Below are 20871 nucleotides of genomic sequence, written 5' to 3' on the forward strand. Positions count from 1 at the left end.
GTATACATTAAATTAAATTATTGATTGGAACAATACTAATTGGAAAAAAATGTCCATCAAATTGAACAAGTGGCCCAGTGCTGTCAATGCTCCTGTGCCTTATGGCATGCATCCAGGTGAAAAATAAATCTCATACCGCCAGCTTTAGGATAATTGAGTTATCATTACAAGAACATTTACAACACAGGTGCCTTGTGCAGCATCTCTTCATCATACGAACTGGTGGGAAATTGATGGTGCACAATTTTCCAGGCAAGCCCCTTTATCTCATGCAGCAGCTTTCTGTCTTTTGTGTTTGGCAAACCACTCGTCACTTTTATCTTCGGCCATAGCCTAAAAAACAAGTTTAAAAGCAGAAAGAGCACAGACACAGTAAATATCAGCAAATGTTGCATATTTGATCTAAAGAGGAAAATATTGGTGCAACATCAACCTTATCAAGCAGTTCATTTCCTTCGGGGTCCACCATTGACAGTTGCCTGAAAGCCTCATCTCCCACAAAGCAAATCTCATGACCATCCTGAAACAAACATTGTCCAGTAAACTTTCATTTTTATTTTTTTGACAGATTTCACTTGATTACAGCATCATATTGGTAATGCACTTACTGGGTCAGCCAAAATAACCACTTCGACTGTGGCCTTTCCTGGAGTGTCCAGGCTGACTAATGGAGTGAGAATTTTCTGATTTGCCTTTTTCATCGTGTCTTCGAGGTCAGGCAGCTGTGGAATGTAATAAAAATATTTATTACAGAAATGAAGATTATTCCAATACTAACAAAGACAAGAACGTATCCATGAAATAATATTTTACTTGCTCCCGTGGGCATGAAAATGCTATTCTTCCAAATGCTGTTCCATGATCTACTGTCCCACCATTATCATGAAGCTCCAGTTTACACTGCATAATGACACAAAAATAAAAACATAATAATATCATATCATCAATAATCATGCCTAATTTATTAACACAAAATACAAAAAACTACTATTTCTTTGATACTTGACTTACTTGCGTGTCTGCAAATCCCATCAGCACAGTTTTCTTTTCCTCATTCTTTTCAAACACCTTCATTCCCAAGAGTGTAGTCCAATAGTGGGTCGACCTGTGGAGGTCTGATACTCCGAGACAAACCTTCTGCACAGGGTCTGGGAACAAATGATCAAAGGTTACAGCTGATCAATAACAGAGGTACAAACAGTTATACCGGTCATGACAAACTGGGTCTTGATGTAGAGCTGGGCAATATATCGATATCGTGATATGAGACTAGATTTCGTCTTAGATTTTGGATACCGTCATATCATAATATAATAATAATAATAATTTTGACTTATATAGCGCCTTTCACAAACCCAAGGACGCTTAACAAACGGGAGGGGGGGGGGGTTTAAGAGGGTGGCATAAGTGTTGTCTTTTCCTGGTTTTAAAGGCTGCATTTCCGTAAAGTGATGTCATTTACTGAACTTACCAGACTGTTCTATTATATTATTTTCCTTTACCCACTTTTATAGTCATTATATCCACATTACTAATTATTATTTATCAAAAATCTTAAATAAATATTTTGTGAAAACACCAATAGTCAACTCTACAATACCATTGCGGTATCAACATCGCGGTATTTGGTCAAAACTTTCGTGCTATTTAATTTTCTCCAAATTGCCCAGCCCTAGCTTGATGTTTCTTACGTATTTGTCATACTTGTTTATGTTTGTTATGTTTTTTTTTTTCCTTTCTGTTATTTCTTTTGGGATTTTATTATTGTTGTCTCCTGTTTTTACTACCTACCTTTTGTAAAGCCCTTTAAGCTGCATTTTATGTTATGAAAGGTGCTATAAAAATGCAGTTTACAATATTAAATTATACAATGTTCAATAGTTCAGTTATACTTAAGTCTCTTTGGCTAAAGATCACAATTTTTTTTTATTTAAGACAAAATTGACATAGGTTTACACAGTCTGACCAATAAAAAATAAATTAAGGCTATTTCCGTAAATAAATGTATAATACTATAAAACTAAGTAACTCCTTAAAACTAAGTAACTCCTTGCATCTGTCACCAGCTGATATTTGGTATTTTTGCTTGATATACTGTATGTGATAAAATGACTACAGTTCATTTTAAAAATTAGACTCTTTTGATCACTGGAATGATAACTTATTTTCATGCAGATAACAAAGAGCAGTCCCACTGACCTCTGAGAGGCTGCTCTTTGTCTACAAGGTAGAAAGGATATCCTCCTGGAGCCTGAGTCAGATATAGGGCCTCTCCTACCTCAGTAAGAGGCCATCCCAGACGTTTAGCATTGCTTACAGCCTGGCTCGACTGCACAGTGAGACCCTAAAGTGAAATCATATATGGCAATACAATTCAACTTTATTTTAGACATAGGTCCATATTAGTATAATATGTAAACCACAATAACACAGATAAGACAATAACGTTATACACAGTTAGAAGCTCATAAGATCATAGTGATGAAAACACATACAGACAATCATTTTTCAAATGTTTCCAAAAATAATAGTACCTTGTGTCACTGTGTGGGGTCAGTTAAAGCCATTATAGTTACATTTTTTGAACTGAACAACATGGTGTCATCTGTAAAGTTTTCAAATGAACTCTAACCCACCAAGAAGTCATTGCCAAGTTGATACTCTCCCACCCCATAATTGTATGTCAGTTCAGCAACAAAATGGTCATCTTCTGGGCCAAAGCCAACCATTGTCTTGCTCCATTTTCCATCGTAGGGGCTGTACAGAGAAGAGAATGAGGGCAGCGGTCAGTATTGGGATATTAACAGCTCTGATTAATTTTGTTGTATAGCTAGCTTTATGAGTACAAAGTTCAGTTAGTTTAAGGTGTCTCATATCTAGCCTACCCATTACACGTTGCTTTGCAGCCTTCCTCAAACTCTTCATGGCGTAAAATCTCAAATGGATAAGAAGAGATGAGAAATGACGCATTTAGTATGAAAACACAGGTATTAAAACACTCACTCGTATGACAGAGTTGGAATTTGCTCGCTACGTAACGTTGTAGAGCACAAAAGTAAATCAATGGCTTCTGGTCATTCAATTAGAAAAAGTACCTTCATGCCCAGAACATCTCGGTAAAATGTGGCAGTTTTGGTCCTGTCACCAACTTTGAAAACAAAATGCAGCGCTCGTCTCAAAGCCATTATTATTGACAGCTTGTGGATTTGGTGGGTGTGCAAGGGAACGATTAAGCTTCCTTGATGCTCGAGTTTTCTGTCGACGGTCGGCGGAAAGTAAATACAAGGCGGAAAGTAAAGTGGAAAACAGCAGGCGTTTACAATTGCTATTCCCGGCTATTATTTCAGGTTTTGTAAATGAATTAACATTAATCAATAATTATGGACACGTGCTACGACTTAACGCAAAATAAAGCATTACAACAACGTTTGGCATCCCTATACAAATAGATTAATGGTATCACCCAGTATGTCACATTCTCGCGAGTTTACCAGTTAGGCACCAACTTTGAGCGTCATATTAAAAAAAACGAGGAGAAAAAAAGAAGACGACAGGTTGAAAAGGAGTGTTGTTAGTTTGGTAACTAGTACGCAGTGAATTGATAACGTTGCCTATTAAACTAGAATGCATACATGTCTTATTTCCTTCACTACAGCTGGTGGCGGTAAGTAGGTTAGCTTGTGTTAGTAAAACATTTTGTAGAACAAGAGAAGAAGAAACGGGGCAAACATGGCAGCGTACATAAGAAGCGTGATATGTCTTTTTTCCATTGAGCGAAACGCTTTTCTAACAAGGGGAAGTCGAGTTATTGTGGAATCAAAGCGATATGTACGCGGACTAAGGAGGACACCTGTCCGAGTGTTGTTGCCCGAAAACGGCACGGACAAAGTCCTTAAGCCAGCGGGGCTAAACGCCCCAGCTTCAATCAAGCATCCTGAAGAAAGAGACTTTGTTAACGCGAAAGATAATGTGCAGTCATCTACAAAAGATGCTCATGTTAGTGCTGCGAAGGATCACATTGATGGACTGCGCATCGAGAGAGCTTTCCCTGGAGATAAAAGACTGGCGTAAGTGTCAACTACTTAAAGGAACCATGACATGGCTCTTTTGGATACTTTAATACAACCCTTAGTAGTTCCCCTAATACCGTATCTGAAGTCTCTTTTATATAGACCTTAGTGGTCCCCTAATACCATATCTGAAGTCTCTTTTATATAGACCTTAGTGGTCCCCTAATACCAAATCTGAAATCTCTTTCCCAAATTCAGCCTTAGTACAGAATTACAGCCGCTAGAACCAGTCCCACAATGACCTTTCCTTAGTATGTGCCATTTCTGAGTCTGTAGCTTTTGAGGAGGGGGGGGGCAAGGTGGAGGCTGGGGGTGTGGCCTTGACCAACTGCCACTTTGCTAGTTTAATGATGTCTCTCTCGGGCGGGTCAGATTCTCTGGGTGGGCGAAGCAGAGAAAGGGGAGGTAACCTTGCACCTTATGACCTCATAAGGAGCAAGATTCCAGATCTACCCATCTGGGCTTTCATATTCTCAAAGGCAGAGCAGGATACTCAGGGCTCGGTTTACACCTATCACCATTTCCAGTCACTGTGGGACTATAGGCAGGCTGGGGGAACTCATATTAATGTTAATAGTGAAATTTTCATGTTTTTTAATAAAATAAATATAACATAAAGGAAGTGGATTGTTGCCATAATGGTCACAGATAAGAGACTTTACTTTAGTAAAAGTAGCAATATTGCTGTGTTGAAATACTCTGTGTGTGTGTGTGTGTGTGTGTGTGTGTGAGATTTATAATTGTATTTGCTTATTCTTTGCTCATATAGTTCTAGATTTAACCCAGTGTTGCTAATTTTAGACCATTCAGTTCTATCAGTACTAAAAAATGTAGATGTGCCTATGTCTGGCTAATCAGTACTTCAGACTGCAACTTTAAGTAGATTTGGATGATAGTACCTCCATACTTTAACTTAAGTAACGTTTGGAATGCCGGACTTTAACTTGGAGTTTGTGGTACTACTGATTGGACTTAAGTAAATTAGTAGTGAATTTAGAAGTTTTAAGCCATGTCTGTCAGTTGACAGTTTCAGCTGCTGCCTTTTGCTCTTGAAGGGCATAACAGCTGCCTATAATTTACCAAATAGGAATCATAATTATGATAATTAGTCATATTCACACTGGCTGTAATCCATCTCTGCCTGTCTGTCTCTCCTCCTCTGTCCTTCAGGAGGTTAGTGAGTGTTGCTCGTTCCAGGACATTTCGGGAGCACCAGGGTAAAATCCTCCTGGAGGGCAGGCGTTTAATTTGCGACGCCCTGGATGCTGGAGCCAACCCACAGATGGTGTTCTTCAGTACCCGGGATCGGCTCCGAGAGCTGCCATTAGACAAGCTGAAGAGGGCCACGCTAGTCAAAGTCAAGTTTGAGGACATCAAGATCTGGTCTGACCTCGTGGCCCCACAAGGGGTGATTGGTGAGGGTCACCTATTTAGATTTGGTTTAATATTGTCTATATCGACAACATTTCATTCATGGGATAGTTCCGGTACTACCGGAGGTCCCTAATTTTTGTCTGGATGTCCCTCACTTTCCGCTTTCTTTGTTTTGGCTTTCTAAACTCTGGTTGATTTGTGAAACATTCTCCGAGCTAGAAACGACAATAAATTATATATATCTTTTTGTTTTAGTAAAATCCTCATCACACACTCAACAGCCATTTAATGCTAGAGCTTGCCTCCCTACGTGCACATGTTCCACCAAAACAAGTTCCTTCCCCAGGCTATTTTCTCTGTCCGGCTCTGTTGTGATTGGTTTAAGGTAATGCCAACAAACCAGAGCATTGTTTTTCTCCTATCCAGCAGTCAGTCCCTCCAGGATTTTCTGTGACTTTTTTGACATTGTTGCAGCCCAAAATGCCTGATGTTGCGGGAGCTTTTTTTTTTTTTTAATTGCTAGAAAAGTTGCAATGTTTGTTGCAATGAAGTTGCGGGAGACAGAGAAAGTTGCAAAAAATGTTTGTAGAGTTCTTTTAAAAAAGGAATTTGTTTTTAAGGAGAATAAAATTACTCTAGGCTGAGTTTTCCTAGTACCCTTACCAAAAGGCTCAGGATGCTGCAAATGTTGGTATAATATGAAAATGCCTGGTGGATTTAAGACAAAAAAATAATTTATTGAATCAATCAAGTGGCTTGTTGATCTTTACATTGTTAGTTAATGTCCTATCCTGGGCTGGGACACACATTTGGTTTTATAAAGGACTTATGGACTTTAAATTATCATTGCACCTACAATAACAAGTGTAGCTGTCTTCAAGTTAGATCGTGTGTGGGTGTGTGGCGGGGGAAACTCGGCAGCCTCGCCCGCTGCAGAGAGCCGACAGGATTGAAACAGCAGCCGCTTCAACTAGCCAGACCCTCCTCCGCAGCGCTGTGGAGGAAGGTCTGGCTATGAGAGACAAGGTTCATTATGAAGCCCAGGTGCTCCGAGTTTTTGCTGACTTCAATTTCTTCTTCTTCTGCAGCCATATTTTCCCGTCCGGACCCATCAAGGTTAAACTTCGCTATTAGAGGTCATACAGTTCCGTTGTCCCTGATATGCGACAACATCCGGGACCCCGGCAACCTTGGGACTATGTTGCGATGTGCTGCTGCTGCTGGCTGCCACAGTGTCCTGCTTACCAAGGGTATACTTATCAATTAAAAACGTGAACTGTGGACTCCACGTCTTGGCAATAGCTTTGCTTCTTTTTCAAAGCTGTTTTTTGTTTGTTTTTCTCACCAACAGGTTGTGTTGATGTTTGGGAGCCTAAAGTTCTGCGTGCAGCAATGGGTGCCCATTTCCGCCTTCCCATCTATCCCAGCTTGGGCTGGGATGATATGGAGAAACATCTCCCTAAACCTGTGACCGTCCATGTGGCTGACAGCAGTTCTGCCACTGACGGAAGTAAAGAGAAAGAGGATTCCCAAGTTAACGCGTCTCACAAATCGTCCAAAGCAGGAGACTATGGCTGGGTCAGCACAAAGCGGAATCAAAACAACATGCGCTACGAGGAATACAATTCTGATTCAGACTCAGATTGGGAAGATGCGGGACTTTCACTTCCTAGAGTGGACTCAAAGCTGTACCATGAGAGCTGGGCTCAGAGTCCCACTGCTCTGGTAATAGGTGGAGAGACACATGGTCTGAGTGTAGAAGCAGTCCAGTTAGCTGAGAAAACCGCTGGTCACAGGCTCTCCATTCCTGTCGCTCTTGATGTGGACAGCTTGAATTCAGCCATGGCTGCTAGTATCCTTTTGTTTGAGGGCAGGAAGCAACTGTTGAAACTAATTCAGACACCTGAAAGGAAATGGAAATCTAAAGCTGAGCAGCAATTTTCATGATGTTTGCTTTAAATATCGGTTTGTGACTTCTGGTGTACATTTGTCCTTATTACAGACTGAACTAAATTATTTAAATTTCCATTCTACGTCCTGCTAATAAAATATTGAGGATTTGTGAAATGTAATCTGAAAAGTTCAATTGTTTTCTGTAAAATGTAAGAACTTGTGACTCGATGTCTGAGAAATTCTAATGACCCAGGTAGTGTCTTCAAATTCCTAATTTTATCCAATCAGCCCAACGATTTTCAGTATACCGCCATAGGCAACAAAGAAAAGCAGCATACAACAAACCTCACAAAAGAAGGTTGAAATAAGATTTGGGATTAGAAAAAAGTTAAATGACCCTTCCCTGCTCTCTAAAAAAAAAAAGTCTGACTATACCCCCCCCATTAAAGAAAAAGCACATAACTCCCCTTTTCTCACTCGCTCCCTGTAATTGTCATACAGTTCCTAACAGCTTTAAGTAGATGCATGCACTTTAGGCATATTAATTCTAGAAAGGACAAGACTGTCATCCTTTATCTGCAGCCATTGTCTATGCAAATAAGCAGAAGTCACTACACTTCTATCCCACGTGGAGTTAACAAAATTATCTGCATACTATCTCCCATCATAAATGCAACAATTGCACTGAGCCCAGTCTTATTTATACTTCTGAAAAATAAAGGAAGTGGAGAGTCCTTGCATTGTGTGTATTTTACATATCCAAGAAATAACTTTATTATAGAACTCAAAAGCAGCAAAACTTTGTGCTTGCCAGTGAATTTTTAATGGGTGTGACAAGTCTACTGAAGTAACAGAATACAGGGATTTCTACAGTCAACACTTTTCGAACACATTTCTGCTCCTTCAGGCCTTTTCATTAGGGATCTTCACAGAAAATCCTCATGACTTTGAGATGAGAACCACCGTCAACAAGAGATGACTTTCACTCACATCAGAACACCCACAACAAGACACGGGTTTTTAAAACATCAGTCATTGGTCTAATACAAGCAAGTATAATGGATCTTTACTGTATGTGCACCGGTTTGTTTTTTTCTTTAAATAGAGCCATAAAGGCTTACGGCTACATCCAGCTGAGGTTTAGCACATTTGCACTACATGTGAATTACAACTGTAAAAATGCATTTTATTCTTTCTCAACATCATTCAGAAACCAAAAGTAACAAAGATCACGCAGAAAAAACAGAAAGCAAAGAATCAGCTGAGTAAGTAGGTCCACTGAGTAATTCTCTCATTTTCTCTAGAGTTCAGAAATGCTATGGAGTGACTTAAGGCCAAAAAAAGGAACGAACAGAAGTAATATAGATAATATATATATATATATATATATATTATCTATATTACTGTAGGGACTATCGTCAATGCAAGGCACCACAGGAAAAAGAGAGGAACATGTCTTAAAAAAATATTAAAATGTCAGTAAAAAGTGACAGACAGACAAAGTCAGGGGGGAGGCAGGAGAGACAGTGTGTGTGTGTGGGGGTGGGGGGGGGGGGGGGGGTAGCAACAGGCCGGGGTTTGATGATGGACTGAGTCCCATATAGTATGTCCGACTTATATTTGGACTTCCTCTTTAGATGGGCTCTGGTTTGAGCTTTTCAGCCAGGTAATCACCGACAAATTGCTCCACTTCGGCCGGCGTGATCTCTTCTACGTCGCGAACATACTTGGCACGGGCCGACATGTCCAGGATGGTGAGAAGAGGAGCTGCTTCTGGGAGGTTAGTGTAGTCCCGCAGGGAGTCACTCATGTCGTCCTGCGAAGAAATAAAACTGATTAGGTGATCGTATATATGATGTTACAGTGGTGCATTCCTCACATGCATGGATGGATTCTTGTTCCTGAGACTGTGAAGTGACTAATTTACTGTCTTGTTGGAAAGTCAAAAAGCTCCATCAAAAGTAGGGATCACATTTTTATTTTCTCCCTTTACTCACATGACATTTTTATCTTCCAATACTGTGGTCATAGTGTTAGTAGGTCTACATCCAAATTAGTAAAGCAATTCAAAAATGTTTCACCACAAAAAAGCTGCTTTCTGAAAATATACCATTCATAAAGTTTTTCATAATGTGTATATTTACTGTCCTGGTGATTGTTCCCAAAGTGATGATGGAGACCCACCAAGGGGTTGTAACATACATCTTAGATTAAAGAGGATACAAAACAAACTGGTGTGTGCAACACTTAAATAGACAGTTTGACTTCTTCAATCCTCTGTTTTTTTTAATTAATTATTATGAATTATTAAAATAAAACAATCTGAGAAGGAAGAATCTATTTTTTGGTCAAACTGGCCACACACCATCAATATATCATATGCAAACTTAAAGGGGTTGGGAACCACTGGTGTAGTAGTCCCATCTTCATCTATAGCACTACCACGAATTACTCTGACAAACATGCAAGCCAAACAGTGGATGCTTTCCAGGAGAGAAAGTATCTTAAATTACACATTTCTCTGCTGCTCATCAGTTCAGACTTGCTTTTGGCAGAGTCAACTAGGACAGCACCCATTACTTGAACTATGCAACGTTAAGATTACCCCATACAATTCAGAACTGGCACGCACAATCTTTATGAACACTTCTTTCCTGTCTTCCTGCAGGCAGCCTGCCCAGAGAGAGTGGTGCTTAGTCACACATCCTGCTGTGCGGGAAGACAGGAAGTAACCAGGTGGGGGGGGGGGTCAACAACATCCCTCCTTATTCAAAAGCTCACTCACATCAGATATACTAAGTCTCATCACACAGTGTTTGATTGGCACATGTGGGCAGTAGAGAGAAAGACAGAGAGAGAGCAGAGTTGTGAAGGAATATGTTACAAAAAGATTGCTGCTGGTTTTGGAGGGCATTACACTTTTATTTCATTGAAGGTTTTTGGAAAGGACCTCACCCATTTTCTGCCTGAGGCTTAATGTCACCTTTTCACCCTTTAACAACAAACCCTGTAGCCACAGGTAAAAGAATGAATCACTAGCAGGCAGGCAGAAACTTTCAAACAAGCTTAAAAGAGCCATTAATTATTCATACTTAATAAGAAATCCCACCCCTTCGTAATTCAGCTTGAGTTCCAGCCAGGAGTGCTTCTGGAATTGGCATTCCTACCTTGACAGAGATTCATTCTTCTAGTCATATCTTCTCTGAGTCAAACGCATTTCACATGATATGTTTCGTAAGGTCACGCAGTTCACTTGTCTGATGTGCACAGCTCGATCATTTGACACATTCTCTCATCCTTTCCTCATGACAGCATGACCTGAAATCCCCTCAGCTTAGTTTGCTGGCTCAGCTGGAGACTCACAAAGATTAAAGATCACTTTCATATGGAAAAGATTATTTAGAAAATACAGAACTAACAAGAAAGGGCCAGAGGGTGGCACTGCAACAAAGATTTGGACTTCTCACAGAGGCAGCGCCTCTGATGTTAATATTCTTACTGATTTGTGTGCCAATGTGAGTTTTGTCAAAACAAAGTCAAAGATAAAGCGACTTTGGATGGATTTCCTGCTACATATAAGGCAGTTCAGGCCTCTTTGTTGCATTTTCACTAAATGGATCAAACCACACAATCAGCTCCCAGACTTCTCATTTAAAAAGGTTGGCTGTGCTGCTACCTAAAAAGGATAAGTATGCCAAGATGAAGTCTGTGACCTTTTCTTTGCAAAACTGCTAACAGATGGAACAGAGTGGCAATGTGGTATTTTGTCATAGGCAGCTAACTTCCTCTGAATGGAGCCCGTTTTTTTAATTATGCTACAAATCACCATACAATGACCATTTAATACTCACAGATGTAAGCTGTCACTAAGAACAATGCTGTTACCAGTGAAATACTGCTTGATTCCCCTACTAAAAATAGAAGTTGCGCCTTGCATACTTTTTTTGCAGCCATAGTAAGTGTACATTATAGATCATCTGGGCATACCGTGTAAAGAAACCACAAGGAGAGAAATTCCACAATCTGTCACTGTGGCCTTTTCCAGCCTCGCCGATATGAGTAGATGTAATCTCTACATCAGTCTTCGCCTCTGTAAGAAGTCATGCATCTTCTTTTGTGTGGCTTCTCTGCTTGTGTAAACTGCTTCTTGTGAGGTGCAGCCATTCCAGGGCGCCCCCCCCCCCTCCCGCCGCCGCCCTCTGCAGCTCACAACAAAAAGACAAAGGGCCTCTCTACTACAACCCACGTTCCACTCACAGCTGCGATAAGGCTCAGCGTGTGTTTACCGTGTGTGGAACCTGCTGGGCCGTATCAGGCTGGATTATTGATGCACTGTGGCATTTCACAGACGATGACCATCTGATAAGCCCTGAATTGATGATTATTATTTTTTTTTTTTTTAAACCTCCCCAACAGGCCTCTGATCCGGGGCTGCGTCCATCTAACTGGCCAGCTTTGATGCCTCAAGAAAAAGTCATGACTGAAATTCTGAAAATCTGTGAAATTTTGGATATTATCAGCTGCACTGCACATCTAAATACTAAATGGAACAAAAAATGTCAGATTTATTGAACTTTTAAGACAGCTTACAGTCAATGCAACTGTGATGTTTTTTTTTTTTTACTTTTAATTAACGAAACAAGAAACCTTTAATGTCTTTATATTAAACAATACGTAAAAGTCTACATGCCATTCTAGCAGCTCTAAAACTGTACTTGAGCGAAAAGCTAATATCAGCATGCTTACGTACTCACAGTGGCAATGCTAACATGTTGATATTTAGCAAGTATGATGATAACCTTGTTCCCCGTATTATTTTGGCGTGTTGTCATGCTAACATTTCTTAATTAGTATTAGACACATGATAAAAAATGATATGATAAAAAAAAACAATGACAAATGGCCAACAAAATACCATAGAGCCCAAGGTGACATCATTAAATGTTATGTCCAACAGTACAAAACCCCCAAATATTTAAAATCACCCTAATGTACATACAGTAAGGCCAGGAGAAGCTGTAATTGTTCACATTTTAGAGCCTGGAACTATCACATCTTTTGCTTGAAAAAACAGACGATTAATAGACCATTGGAATTTTAGGTCAGTCGACTAATTGTTTCAGCTTCAAATGTGAACCTCATTGTGGCGCTAGAGTATAACTCATGGGATCCCCAAAGTCTTTAGGATTCATCCACTGAGCTTTATGAATGTGTGTACCAAATGTTATTGCAATCCATCCAATAGTTGTTATGTTGATATATCACTCAGTGAACCTCATGGTGGCGCAAGAGGAAAACTCAGGGGATCACCAGACACAGTGGGCGTCATCCCATGGGAACCATGAGTGTTACTCCAACATCTCTCACACCAATTATCTTACAGTTGTTGAGATACTACAGTTTGGAGTGAAGTGGTAAACAGACAGACTGTATTGCCTTTACTGTAGCCATGGCTAAAATAGCTCTATTTTATTATTCTATTCTATATTACACACAAAATAAAGCATGAAAAAGTTAAAGAGAAGAATCACTGCTGCTTGCCACAAACATGTGTTATATTCGTATTTTACTGGATAATACCAGCAAAGTTCATTTTGCGTGCAACGGCCAATACACAGCAGAAATGGAAGAACAAAAGATCTTTTATTCTGCATTTATAAAAATCTATATACTACTGTGTGGCAGATGGTTTTTTCAGTAGCGTAACAAGATCCTGTGTCACTCTGCTCAGCCTGGCCTCCCCCCTGAGAGACTGCCAACATACTGCTGTCTCATGGACACAGTAAACCCAGCAGCTGGCCTGGCGAGCAGTGTGCGACTACCAGGGCTAATCCGGGCCAAGGTGCAGGGGTCTGAGCCCAGAGCCTGGAAGCTCCTTTCTCTAAACGCCTGAAAGAGGAAGCATATCTGACCGTGAATCCGATCTGGAAAATGAAACCTGGTGATTTTTTTTTGCCGGTTGAGCAAGAGCCAGGAAATTATACCTGCACTGTGTGGATGTAGAAATATCTGCCCTTAGCATATGTGCCACAAGGGAAACAAAGCAAACTTCTTCTGAATCACTTCAAGCTCCAGTGCAACAATGTGTCTTTGTGTAAGGTCAAATAAATAATGGCACACAGACAATGAACACCAAACACTATCATGTCAAGCTCGTCTGTAAGCTTTTCTTGTTCGGTGTACTGTATGTCAGTGACATTTCAAGGATGACGAGCGGCCTCGGACAGACACACACAGGGTCTTAGCACATCTGCAAGCCCCACAGCCACGAAACCCGAGTCTGCCCTCCATGTGTGACATGAGAAACCAGCACTGTCTTCCCAGACTGCTGGGCAGAGAGAACTGGTAAGCAAAGGGGAGCTGGAGGGCAGAGAGCAGGGGACTGGGTGGAGGCAGCTAATCTGCTAATTATGTCTGCAGCTACTGCTAACTCCACCAGCTCTAGGCAGGCTGAGACAGAACAACATGAGATAACAAGAGTTATGAAAACTTCAGGGTTCAACAGGGAGGAGACGTGGGAGGAGATGAAGTAGGAGATGGAAGGATTATTTGGACGCAGTCTGGGGTAGTAGAGAAAGTCTGATGGCACGCTCTGGGTCTTCCCATCCTGATTAAAGGCACCAAGTTGAATTCTTGGTCATGGATAGGTGTGAGTGTCACTCTTGCAGGCTCAAGGGACTCAAAGAGTTGCCTCCAATGCTGCTATTTCAACCGGGGACTTTTGTGATTAGAGGCTGACTGTAATAATAGACATGTCTTGCTCACAATTCTTTAATAACCAAAAGTTAATGCGGCCATAATCAATATTTTCATATCAACAATGGATCCTATGACTATGTGCGATTTGAAAATTGATCGCTCGTTGTGGCAAACCTATGAAGATGATCATCTCACTCTGCCGTTCCAATGACATTTCAGCATCTTTTAGCTCATCGTTTTGGTTTTCCAGCCTGTAACTTTATCATTTTGCTCACTTTCATCCCGATTTAAGCAAAAAAAGCTCAATTCAAGCTCAAACCAACTGTACACTACCTTCTCAGCACCAAACACACAAACATATTTAACAACTAGCTGGTGAACATAGTGGAGCAAGTGCTATGGCTCAGTGGTAGAGTGGTCCTCTGCCAATCGGAAGGTTGGCAGTTTGATCTCTGGCATTTACATTTAGCAGCTCAAGAGCCAGATATGTATCTCAGGAAGAGGGATAGAATATTATATTTGCCAGGTGGCCAGAAACAAAAAACAAAAACTTGATATGAATTGGCCAACGGAGCGCTCTGACAACAAGTTTATTTTTTACCAATTGATTATTTTTAAACTGTTAAATGTCCCTGCCAAGTACATGTTTTGTCCATATTTATTTAAAAAAACAAAGGAATCTTAACCAGAAATGATTGTTTATGTTACATTACAATAATTTGTAACAGCATTTTTTAACTATTAATATCAGTCATCACTAAATGTCATATTGCCAAGCGCAGCACAGCAACACACACACCGATGAGTTCAGCTATGCAGGTTTGTGTGAAATTGCATTTTACTGTGCCTCGAGTGGCTTATCTCACCTCTCCAGCCACAAAGAACAGCAGCGGCATCTCCTCCTCCTTGGCTTTGTACTTGGCCATAAGCTTCTCCGCAATTGGCTGAATCAGCTCCTTTGCTGGCTCCAATTCACCTTCCTCTTCAGCGTCTGAACGAACCATGAAAAGAGACACAGAAAGATCTTAAAAGTGTGAAAAAAAGCCACCTGTGAGAGGAAAAATGCACAGATGAGTGAAATGGGAAGAGAGGAAGGACAGATGACTGGGGGACAGATGAGTGAGGACATGAAAGAAAGTGTACAGAAGGTCTTTGTCTTGCTTTGTAATCCAGTTTGACTGCAAGAGACACCAGGGTGGTCTCACACTTTGAGGGTCACCACTGTCCAACTTTGGCATTTAGTCCTCAGTCCTCACAAGACCAGTAACTGTCCTACATTCATGTCAAAGTCATTTTTTCTGTGCTATTCACAAACCTCCTGCGTTTCATTTCTTTGCACCTTCTGGATTAGCATATAAATAGATAGATAAATACTAAAACATTTCCCACAGACCTTGGGACCTTTCAACACTGCAAGGATTTTCCACAGAGTCTGACATTCAATATGCTCCACATAAATGCCACACCATTCACTTGCAAGAAGCTCCAGGCCGAGCCCCATGTGGAGCTGCACACATGGGTGTGTGCAGCTGTGGGTCTACTCACCCACAAACAGGACGAGGCAGGGCCCCTCGTGGAGCTGCACAGCGTTGGACTCGCTAAGCTCCAGCACGGGCCGAGGGTGCCAGGGAAAGAGCCGGCACTCTGGGTCGTTCAGCACCTCCACGCGGCCCTGTCGCGTGATCATGTGACCCTCTGTGTCTAGCAGAATCAGTGTGGGAATACCTGGGGAGAGAGAAAGAGGATGTGAAGGTGGTTTGGAGAGGAAAACAAAGAGGAGGGGAGGAAATGGGCAAGAGCATGGGAGGTGGTTTCCGTTAATTATTGCTTCATGACGCAGACTGTTCCCTCTCCCACTGAGATATTCTTTGTTGTGAGGATGTTTAAGGCCTTTTTTGACCAGTTTTTGCCTCTCTTTGGCTCTTTGTCTGCTTTTATTTGTGATGTGCCAACGTTTTTCCACATGTCATTGGCTCCCACCATCTTTCTGATTACAATCTCCTTGGCTTATTAACAGCCTTATCAGAAACAGACACCATCTGTGAGCAAACAGTGTAAGTGAGTGAGTGTGTTCCTGTCCGCGCATGTGGACTGAAGTCAACAGAGGTGGGGGCCATCGGCCCATCGTGAACTGCATGGGTTTTAAATAATGCGGGCGGGGGGCAGTGTTGACTCATCTTCCATGCATTCCTCACATACTTTGCAGGACAGGCCGAGAGCCAGATCATGCAAACTTTTCACACACACACACACACACACACACACACACACACACACACACACACACACACACACACACACAACACACACCACACACACAACACACACACACACCACACACACACACACACACACACACACACACACCACACACACACACACACACACACACACGAGAAAAAGAGCGAGGCACAGAGGAAGAGGTGCAGCACTTCCGTAGCGAACAAGACTTTAAACTTGATAACCGGCCCACATTCCACAGGCAGTGGGGGCAATCTGTGTTACTGTTTGCCTGCCCAGCACAAATAGCTGTGAGCCATGGTGCCAGTGTTTCAGCGTGTGATGTAACTGAGCTCAGCAGAAACAATCAATCAACACTCTCTCCACTTAGCTTGAAGATCTGAAGCACTACATAGTTGTGGCTGTCAAATACCTTGTATTCCATAAAGTCTGTTGAGTCGTGACCGCCGAGCCTCGTCTGAATATGGCACCGCCAACCACGGCATCTCGCTGAAATACTGCATAAAGGACTCCTCTGACCTGGAGGGGACAGCACCAAACAGGTCTCAGTTGAAAAGAGAAGACAAATTATTTGTATCCTCGACAGACAGTATGGTGTGTGTGTTGTGTGTGTGTGTGTGTGTGTGTGTGTGTGTGGGTGTGTGTGGTGGTGTGTGTGTGTGTGTGTGTGTGTGTGTGTGTGTGTGTGTGGTGTGTCAATAAACGTGATCTGATCTGGTCTATGTTCTGGCTCGGTGACTCTTACCTGTCGGCGCTGACAAACACGATCTCAAACTTCTGACCCGACTCTTTGACGGTTCGATATGATTCCACCAAGACTCTGGTCAAACTGCGGCATGGCGGGCACTAACGGAGACAGAAAGAGGAAAGAAAAAAGAAAATGTAAAAAGGGACTGAACTAGGGAACGCAGAGTAGCCTACACAAATATGATTGGTTGCTGCCGCAGGGTCCATTACTTTGTGCACTTCCAAACACCATTCCACAAACTAGTAATTCTTTCTTGTTTTTGATCCAGCTACTTTCAAATATAGACTTCTTAAAGCTCTTATTCTGCTGTAATACTGTAGCTTGAGAAAGTGTTTGACTCTGTGTGTGTGTGTGTACACAAAAGATCCCTATTCCTATATTATTTTGACACTTGCTTTTCACACCTACCCCACTTCCTGTACCTCACTTCCTTTCCTCCCCTGTCTTCACCACTGATTGGATTTTGCTTAATTACCTGATTGAGTTCACCTGGTCACTCCTTATTTAAACACTGCACTCCTTCTCAATCAGTCTTTTCCCACACATTCATATGGGGCGGCAGCTGATTCTCCAACCCATATGTGTTGTTCTGTTATACATAATTTGCTTCATTCAGTTTCATCAAATAAAACTTCTGTTGAATGGACAAAACTTCTGTGACTCAGCTCACGCATTTTGATCGATGCCCCATGACGATGGCAACTAACCTCAAAAACTGAACCCTCCTTTAGAGTGTGTGTTGACTCTGTTTGTGTGCGTGCATGCATGCGTAGATCACACACTATCAAGGAAGGGGGCGCTGTGGCATAGCTGGCATTAAGATCACATCAAGATCTATTTAAATCAGACAGGGTAAGAAACTTATGCAATTATAACATTTTTTAACTACCTCTTTGAAGTTTGCCTTCCGGTAAGAGAGATGTCGGGATAACTCCAATTCATCATTATTATTTTTTTCCCCCAAATGCATTATGTTGTAATGTCTACAAAGTAGTTCATTATCATCTATTTAAAATTCATGTAATAATTTTTTATCTTGCCTTTAATCTTTGGGAGAGGGGTTTCTATACGCTTTCCAACTTCATCTGCACAGGTTTTTATTTTGAAATCACGTACATGTGAGTATATGCAGGTGTCTGTATATTTGCATATGAATGTCTCTGTGTAAATGGAATATTGTTTAACAATAGTATTTTTTTCAAAGTGAAACAAAGAAATAAAATAAAATAAGTTCTCATTAACATTATCGAACCAGCCAGACAGCACTTCATTAGCATTCAAGCTGGTTAAAGTGGATACAGTATGTCAAGCACTTTATTTGATCCAGTTATAAATCCTCATCATACCGACAAAAAGGGATTGAGAGTGAGTGTGAAGCACAAAGCCTCGATCAATTCACTGCTCATCAATTGACTTTTTCCCTGGTTGCTCATAGAAGTAAACACTGTATATTATAGTTGTATTTAAGTTTGCCCAATGTGCTGTCAAAGTTAAAGCATCATAAAGCCGTCTAATGTGGGCTTTTCTTTACCAGTGTCTGTGACTGAACTTTTAGCTCAAGTTGTATTGCAATGAGTTAAAAAGAAACATTCCCTCACACTGCAGGAAAAACAGCAACTGCACAGTAAAATATAGGTCATGTTTCTCTGCCACAGGCCATTTCAAGTCCCTAGAATATTAAGGGGGAAATAAATTCTGTTTAAATGGATGCCAAGGCCAGGTGCTGGCATTTCATGTTTGTAAAATAACTAATAGCGGATAGATTTACATGAGTAACCAGGGGGAATGTGGTGTAAAAACACCGCAAATAAACTCCTGTAATGGCTTTTGTGACTTGTCCTTTTCAATTTTGTATGGGTCTGGGGTTTGAGCCAGCTTTCAGGCGTCACCGTTCTAAAAAGGCCGTCTCGGAGGCTGCGGCTCTGGCAGCTGCGGTGCTGACTGGCCCCAGCAGCCTGCGCTGCATCTCATCAGGAACAGTCCACAGATCTTTCATGCATCACTGAGTCATGACCCTCACTGGCTATCAGCAGGTCCAGCGGAGAAAGAGACAATAGTGATGATGTCAGTGGGGTGTGGTCACCAATGCCTACTTTAAAAAAAAAAAATGGTCCACAGGTGGGGGTGAAAGGACTGATAGAGATAGCTAACCACTGTTAATGTAAACACAATAGAGTAATTTCCACCCATCTCTCTTATCTGACCCAAATTACTCCCTCTTTCAGCTTTGCTGCCCTTTCTTCTCACAGATGTTTCTGTGTCAATCTGGTTGGAACAGATTGACAGTCAGGAGAATTTCAGAAAAAGTGTAAAAAAATAAATAAATAAAAAAAGATCAGGGTCCTCTTTGTCCTGTTTCTCTGCTCCTGTACTCACCCAGTGTGCTGAGAAGTAGACGCCCACATAGTGGCCTTCCAGAGAGCTGCTGTCTGTTGTCTGCCTGTTGTTCCTGAGCAGAGGCCCTGCCACCACCTCCGCAAATGGCTTTGGCCCCCAGGGGAACTCCAGGCCTGGGAGAGGGCAGGAAAGCGGAGGGGGGCAATGGGAAGGGATAAAAGGGAAAGAAAATAACCAGAAAAAGAAAGATAAGACAGATAAGAGTTTCCACCCAAAACATTGTTAAACCCAGTGACAAGTGTCTTTTTTGACAAGGTCCTGGCAAGAGCCAGTAATAACAGAACAGAATGATTGATGGAATCATGAAATTGAGAATTCAAAAAAGCTAAACACAGATTCCTTAGGGCTTTTTTTTATTAAAGCGCCCATGTTATGCTCATTTTCAGGTTCATAATTGTATTTTGAGGTTGAACCAGAATAGGTTTACGTTAAGGTGACCAGATTTCTCAGACAAAATCCGAGGATATTTTCACCTCAGAAGCATAAATGCCTACAAAACGGGTCATGTTTTTATCTTTGTAAAAAGGGGACACTTCCCCAGGGGCATCACTAAAGCTGCAGTGGAGTACAAGCCCCATGGGCATGCTGTCCTGTAAGAAAATGTTGTCGATGTTGGGTGATATTAATTCTTGTTGACGTTCAAAGTATTTTCAAACAAAACGAGACTAGACCCACCCCCAAATCCTTCTTGTTGGTTATTGGCTGAAACACTGTTTGTGAATGCTTTGTGGTGCAGGTTGGCACAGTTTATTGTTTTTGCCATTTGTAGACCTCGTCTACAGAGACAGCGTTTTTTTAGTGTCTTCTGGGGACAAGCAGCTTGCAGATGTTTGCTGTATGTGACAATAAATGTAGCCTAAAACAAGCGTCCTACCAGATTTCGATCCATTAGCCTGGTCCAACCAGATTTCGGTCCATTAGCCTGGTCCTACCAGACCCTGGTCCACTAGCCTGGTCCTACCAGACCCTGGTCCATTAGCCAGTTCCAACCAGATTCTGGTCCATTAGCCTGGTCCTACCAGACTCTGGTACATTTCATTTGTAGGCTAGAGAGTCTGGCCACTCTCCATTGGCAACTGTTAACTTCCTTGAAGGCGGGTACTCTGTTGAAGTTTAAAACTACTGGATCTGGCCAGAGCCACTCTTGATCTGCCATAACCAATAGCTAATGTTTGGTCGTGACGTCAGCTTAGCATCGCTAGCGTTAGCCTTAGCCAACTCCTTCACAACTAACGGAGCAAGCCGGAAAATCAAACTTCTCCCGAACCCCATGAGGAGGAGGGCCACAACATCATGGCCACCAACAAAGCTCAGCAAAGATTGTTCTTGCTCTGGCTTTAACTTTTGGATATTCGGCAGCATTGTCACAACGGACCAAATGGCATCGCTCGCATCTTTGTCCGCCGCCATTAGTTTGGAACTCACCGAAGGTTACCAAACCTCAACGTC

At 41.7% G+C, this 20871-nt stretch overlaps 3 protein-coding genes across 5 annotated transcripts in view; 1 reads left to right on the forward strand and 2 right to left on the reverse strand.

The window, feature by feature from the left end:
• Window positions 1-17: 17 nt before the first annotated feature.
• glod4 (glyoxalase domain containing 4) lies at window positions 18-3407 on the reverse strand. The gene is made up of 9 exons (XM_032505349.1): window positions 3096-3407; window positions 2886-2935; window positions 2637-2757; window positions 2200-2344; window positions 1012-1148; window positions 814-900; window positions 609-722; window positions 434-520; window positions 18-333 (listed from the first exon to the last, which is right to left on the reverse strand). Exons 1-9 carry the CDS (start codon window positions 3183-3185, stop codon window positions 268-270), a joined length of 897 nt encoding a protein of 298 aa, XP_032361240.1. The 5' UTR covers window positions 3186-3407; the 3' UTR covers window positions 18-267.
• Window positions 3408-3505: 98 nt separating this feature from the next.
• On the forward strand, window positions 3506-8071 carry mrm3a (mitochondrial rRNA methyltransferase 3a). The gene is made up of 4 exons (XM_032505315.1): window positions 3506-4067; window positions 5241-5485; window positions 6533-6694; window positions 6796-8071. The coding sequence occupies exons 1-4, from the start codon at window positions 3730-3732 to the stop codon at window positions 7389-7391; spliced, it is 1341 nt and encodes a 446-aa protein (XP_032361206.1). The 5' UTR covers window positions 3506-3729; the 3' UTR covers window positions 7392-8071.
• Window positions 8072-8082: 11 nt separating this feature from the next.
• Window positions 8083-20871, reverse strand: part of nxn (nucleoredoxin) — a 71999-nt gene continuing 59210 nt past the window's right edge. For all 3 annotated transcript variants that reach the window (XM_032505324.1, XM_032505336.1, XM_032505328.1), the window contains exons 3-8: window positions 19402-19535; window positions 17023-17123; window positions 16690-16796; window positions 15582-15761; window positions 14903-15027; window positions 8083-9153 (exon numbers count right to left, since the gene is read on the reverse strand). In XM_032505324.1, coding sequence (XP_032361215.1) covers window positions 8971-9153; window positions 14903-15027; window positions 15582-15761; window positions 16690-16796; window positions 17023-17123; window positions 19402-19535 — 830 coding nt within the window. In that variant the 3' untranslated portion in view covers window positions 8083-8970. The remainder of the gene's footprint in view (window positions 9154-14902; window positions 15028-15581; window positions 15762-16689; window positions 16797-17022; window positions 17124-19401; window positions 19536-20871) is intronic.

This window comes from Etheostoma spectabile, chromosome 3 (genome assembly GCF_008692095.1).
Source record: "Etheostoma spectabile isolate EspeVRDwgs_2016 chromosome 3, UIUC_Espe_1.0, whole genome shotgun sequence".
NCBI lineage: Eukaryota > Metazoa > Chordata > Actinopteri > Perciformes > Percidae > Etheostoma > Etheostoma spectabile.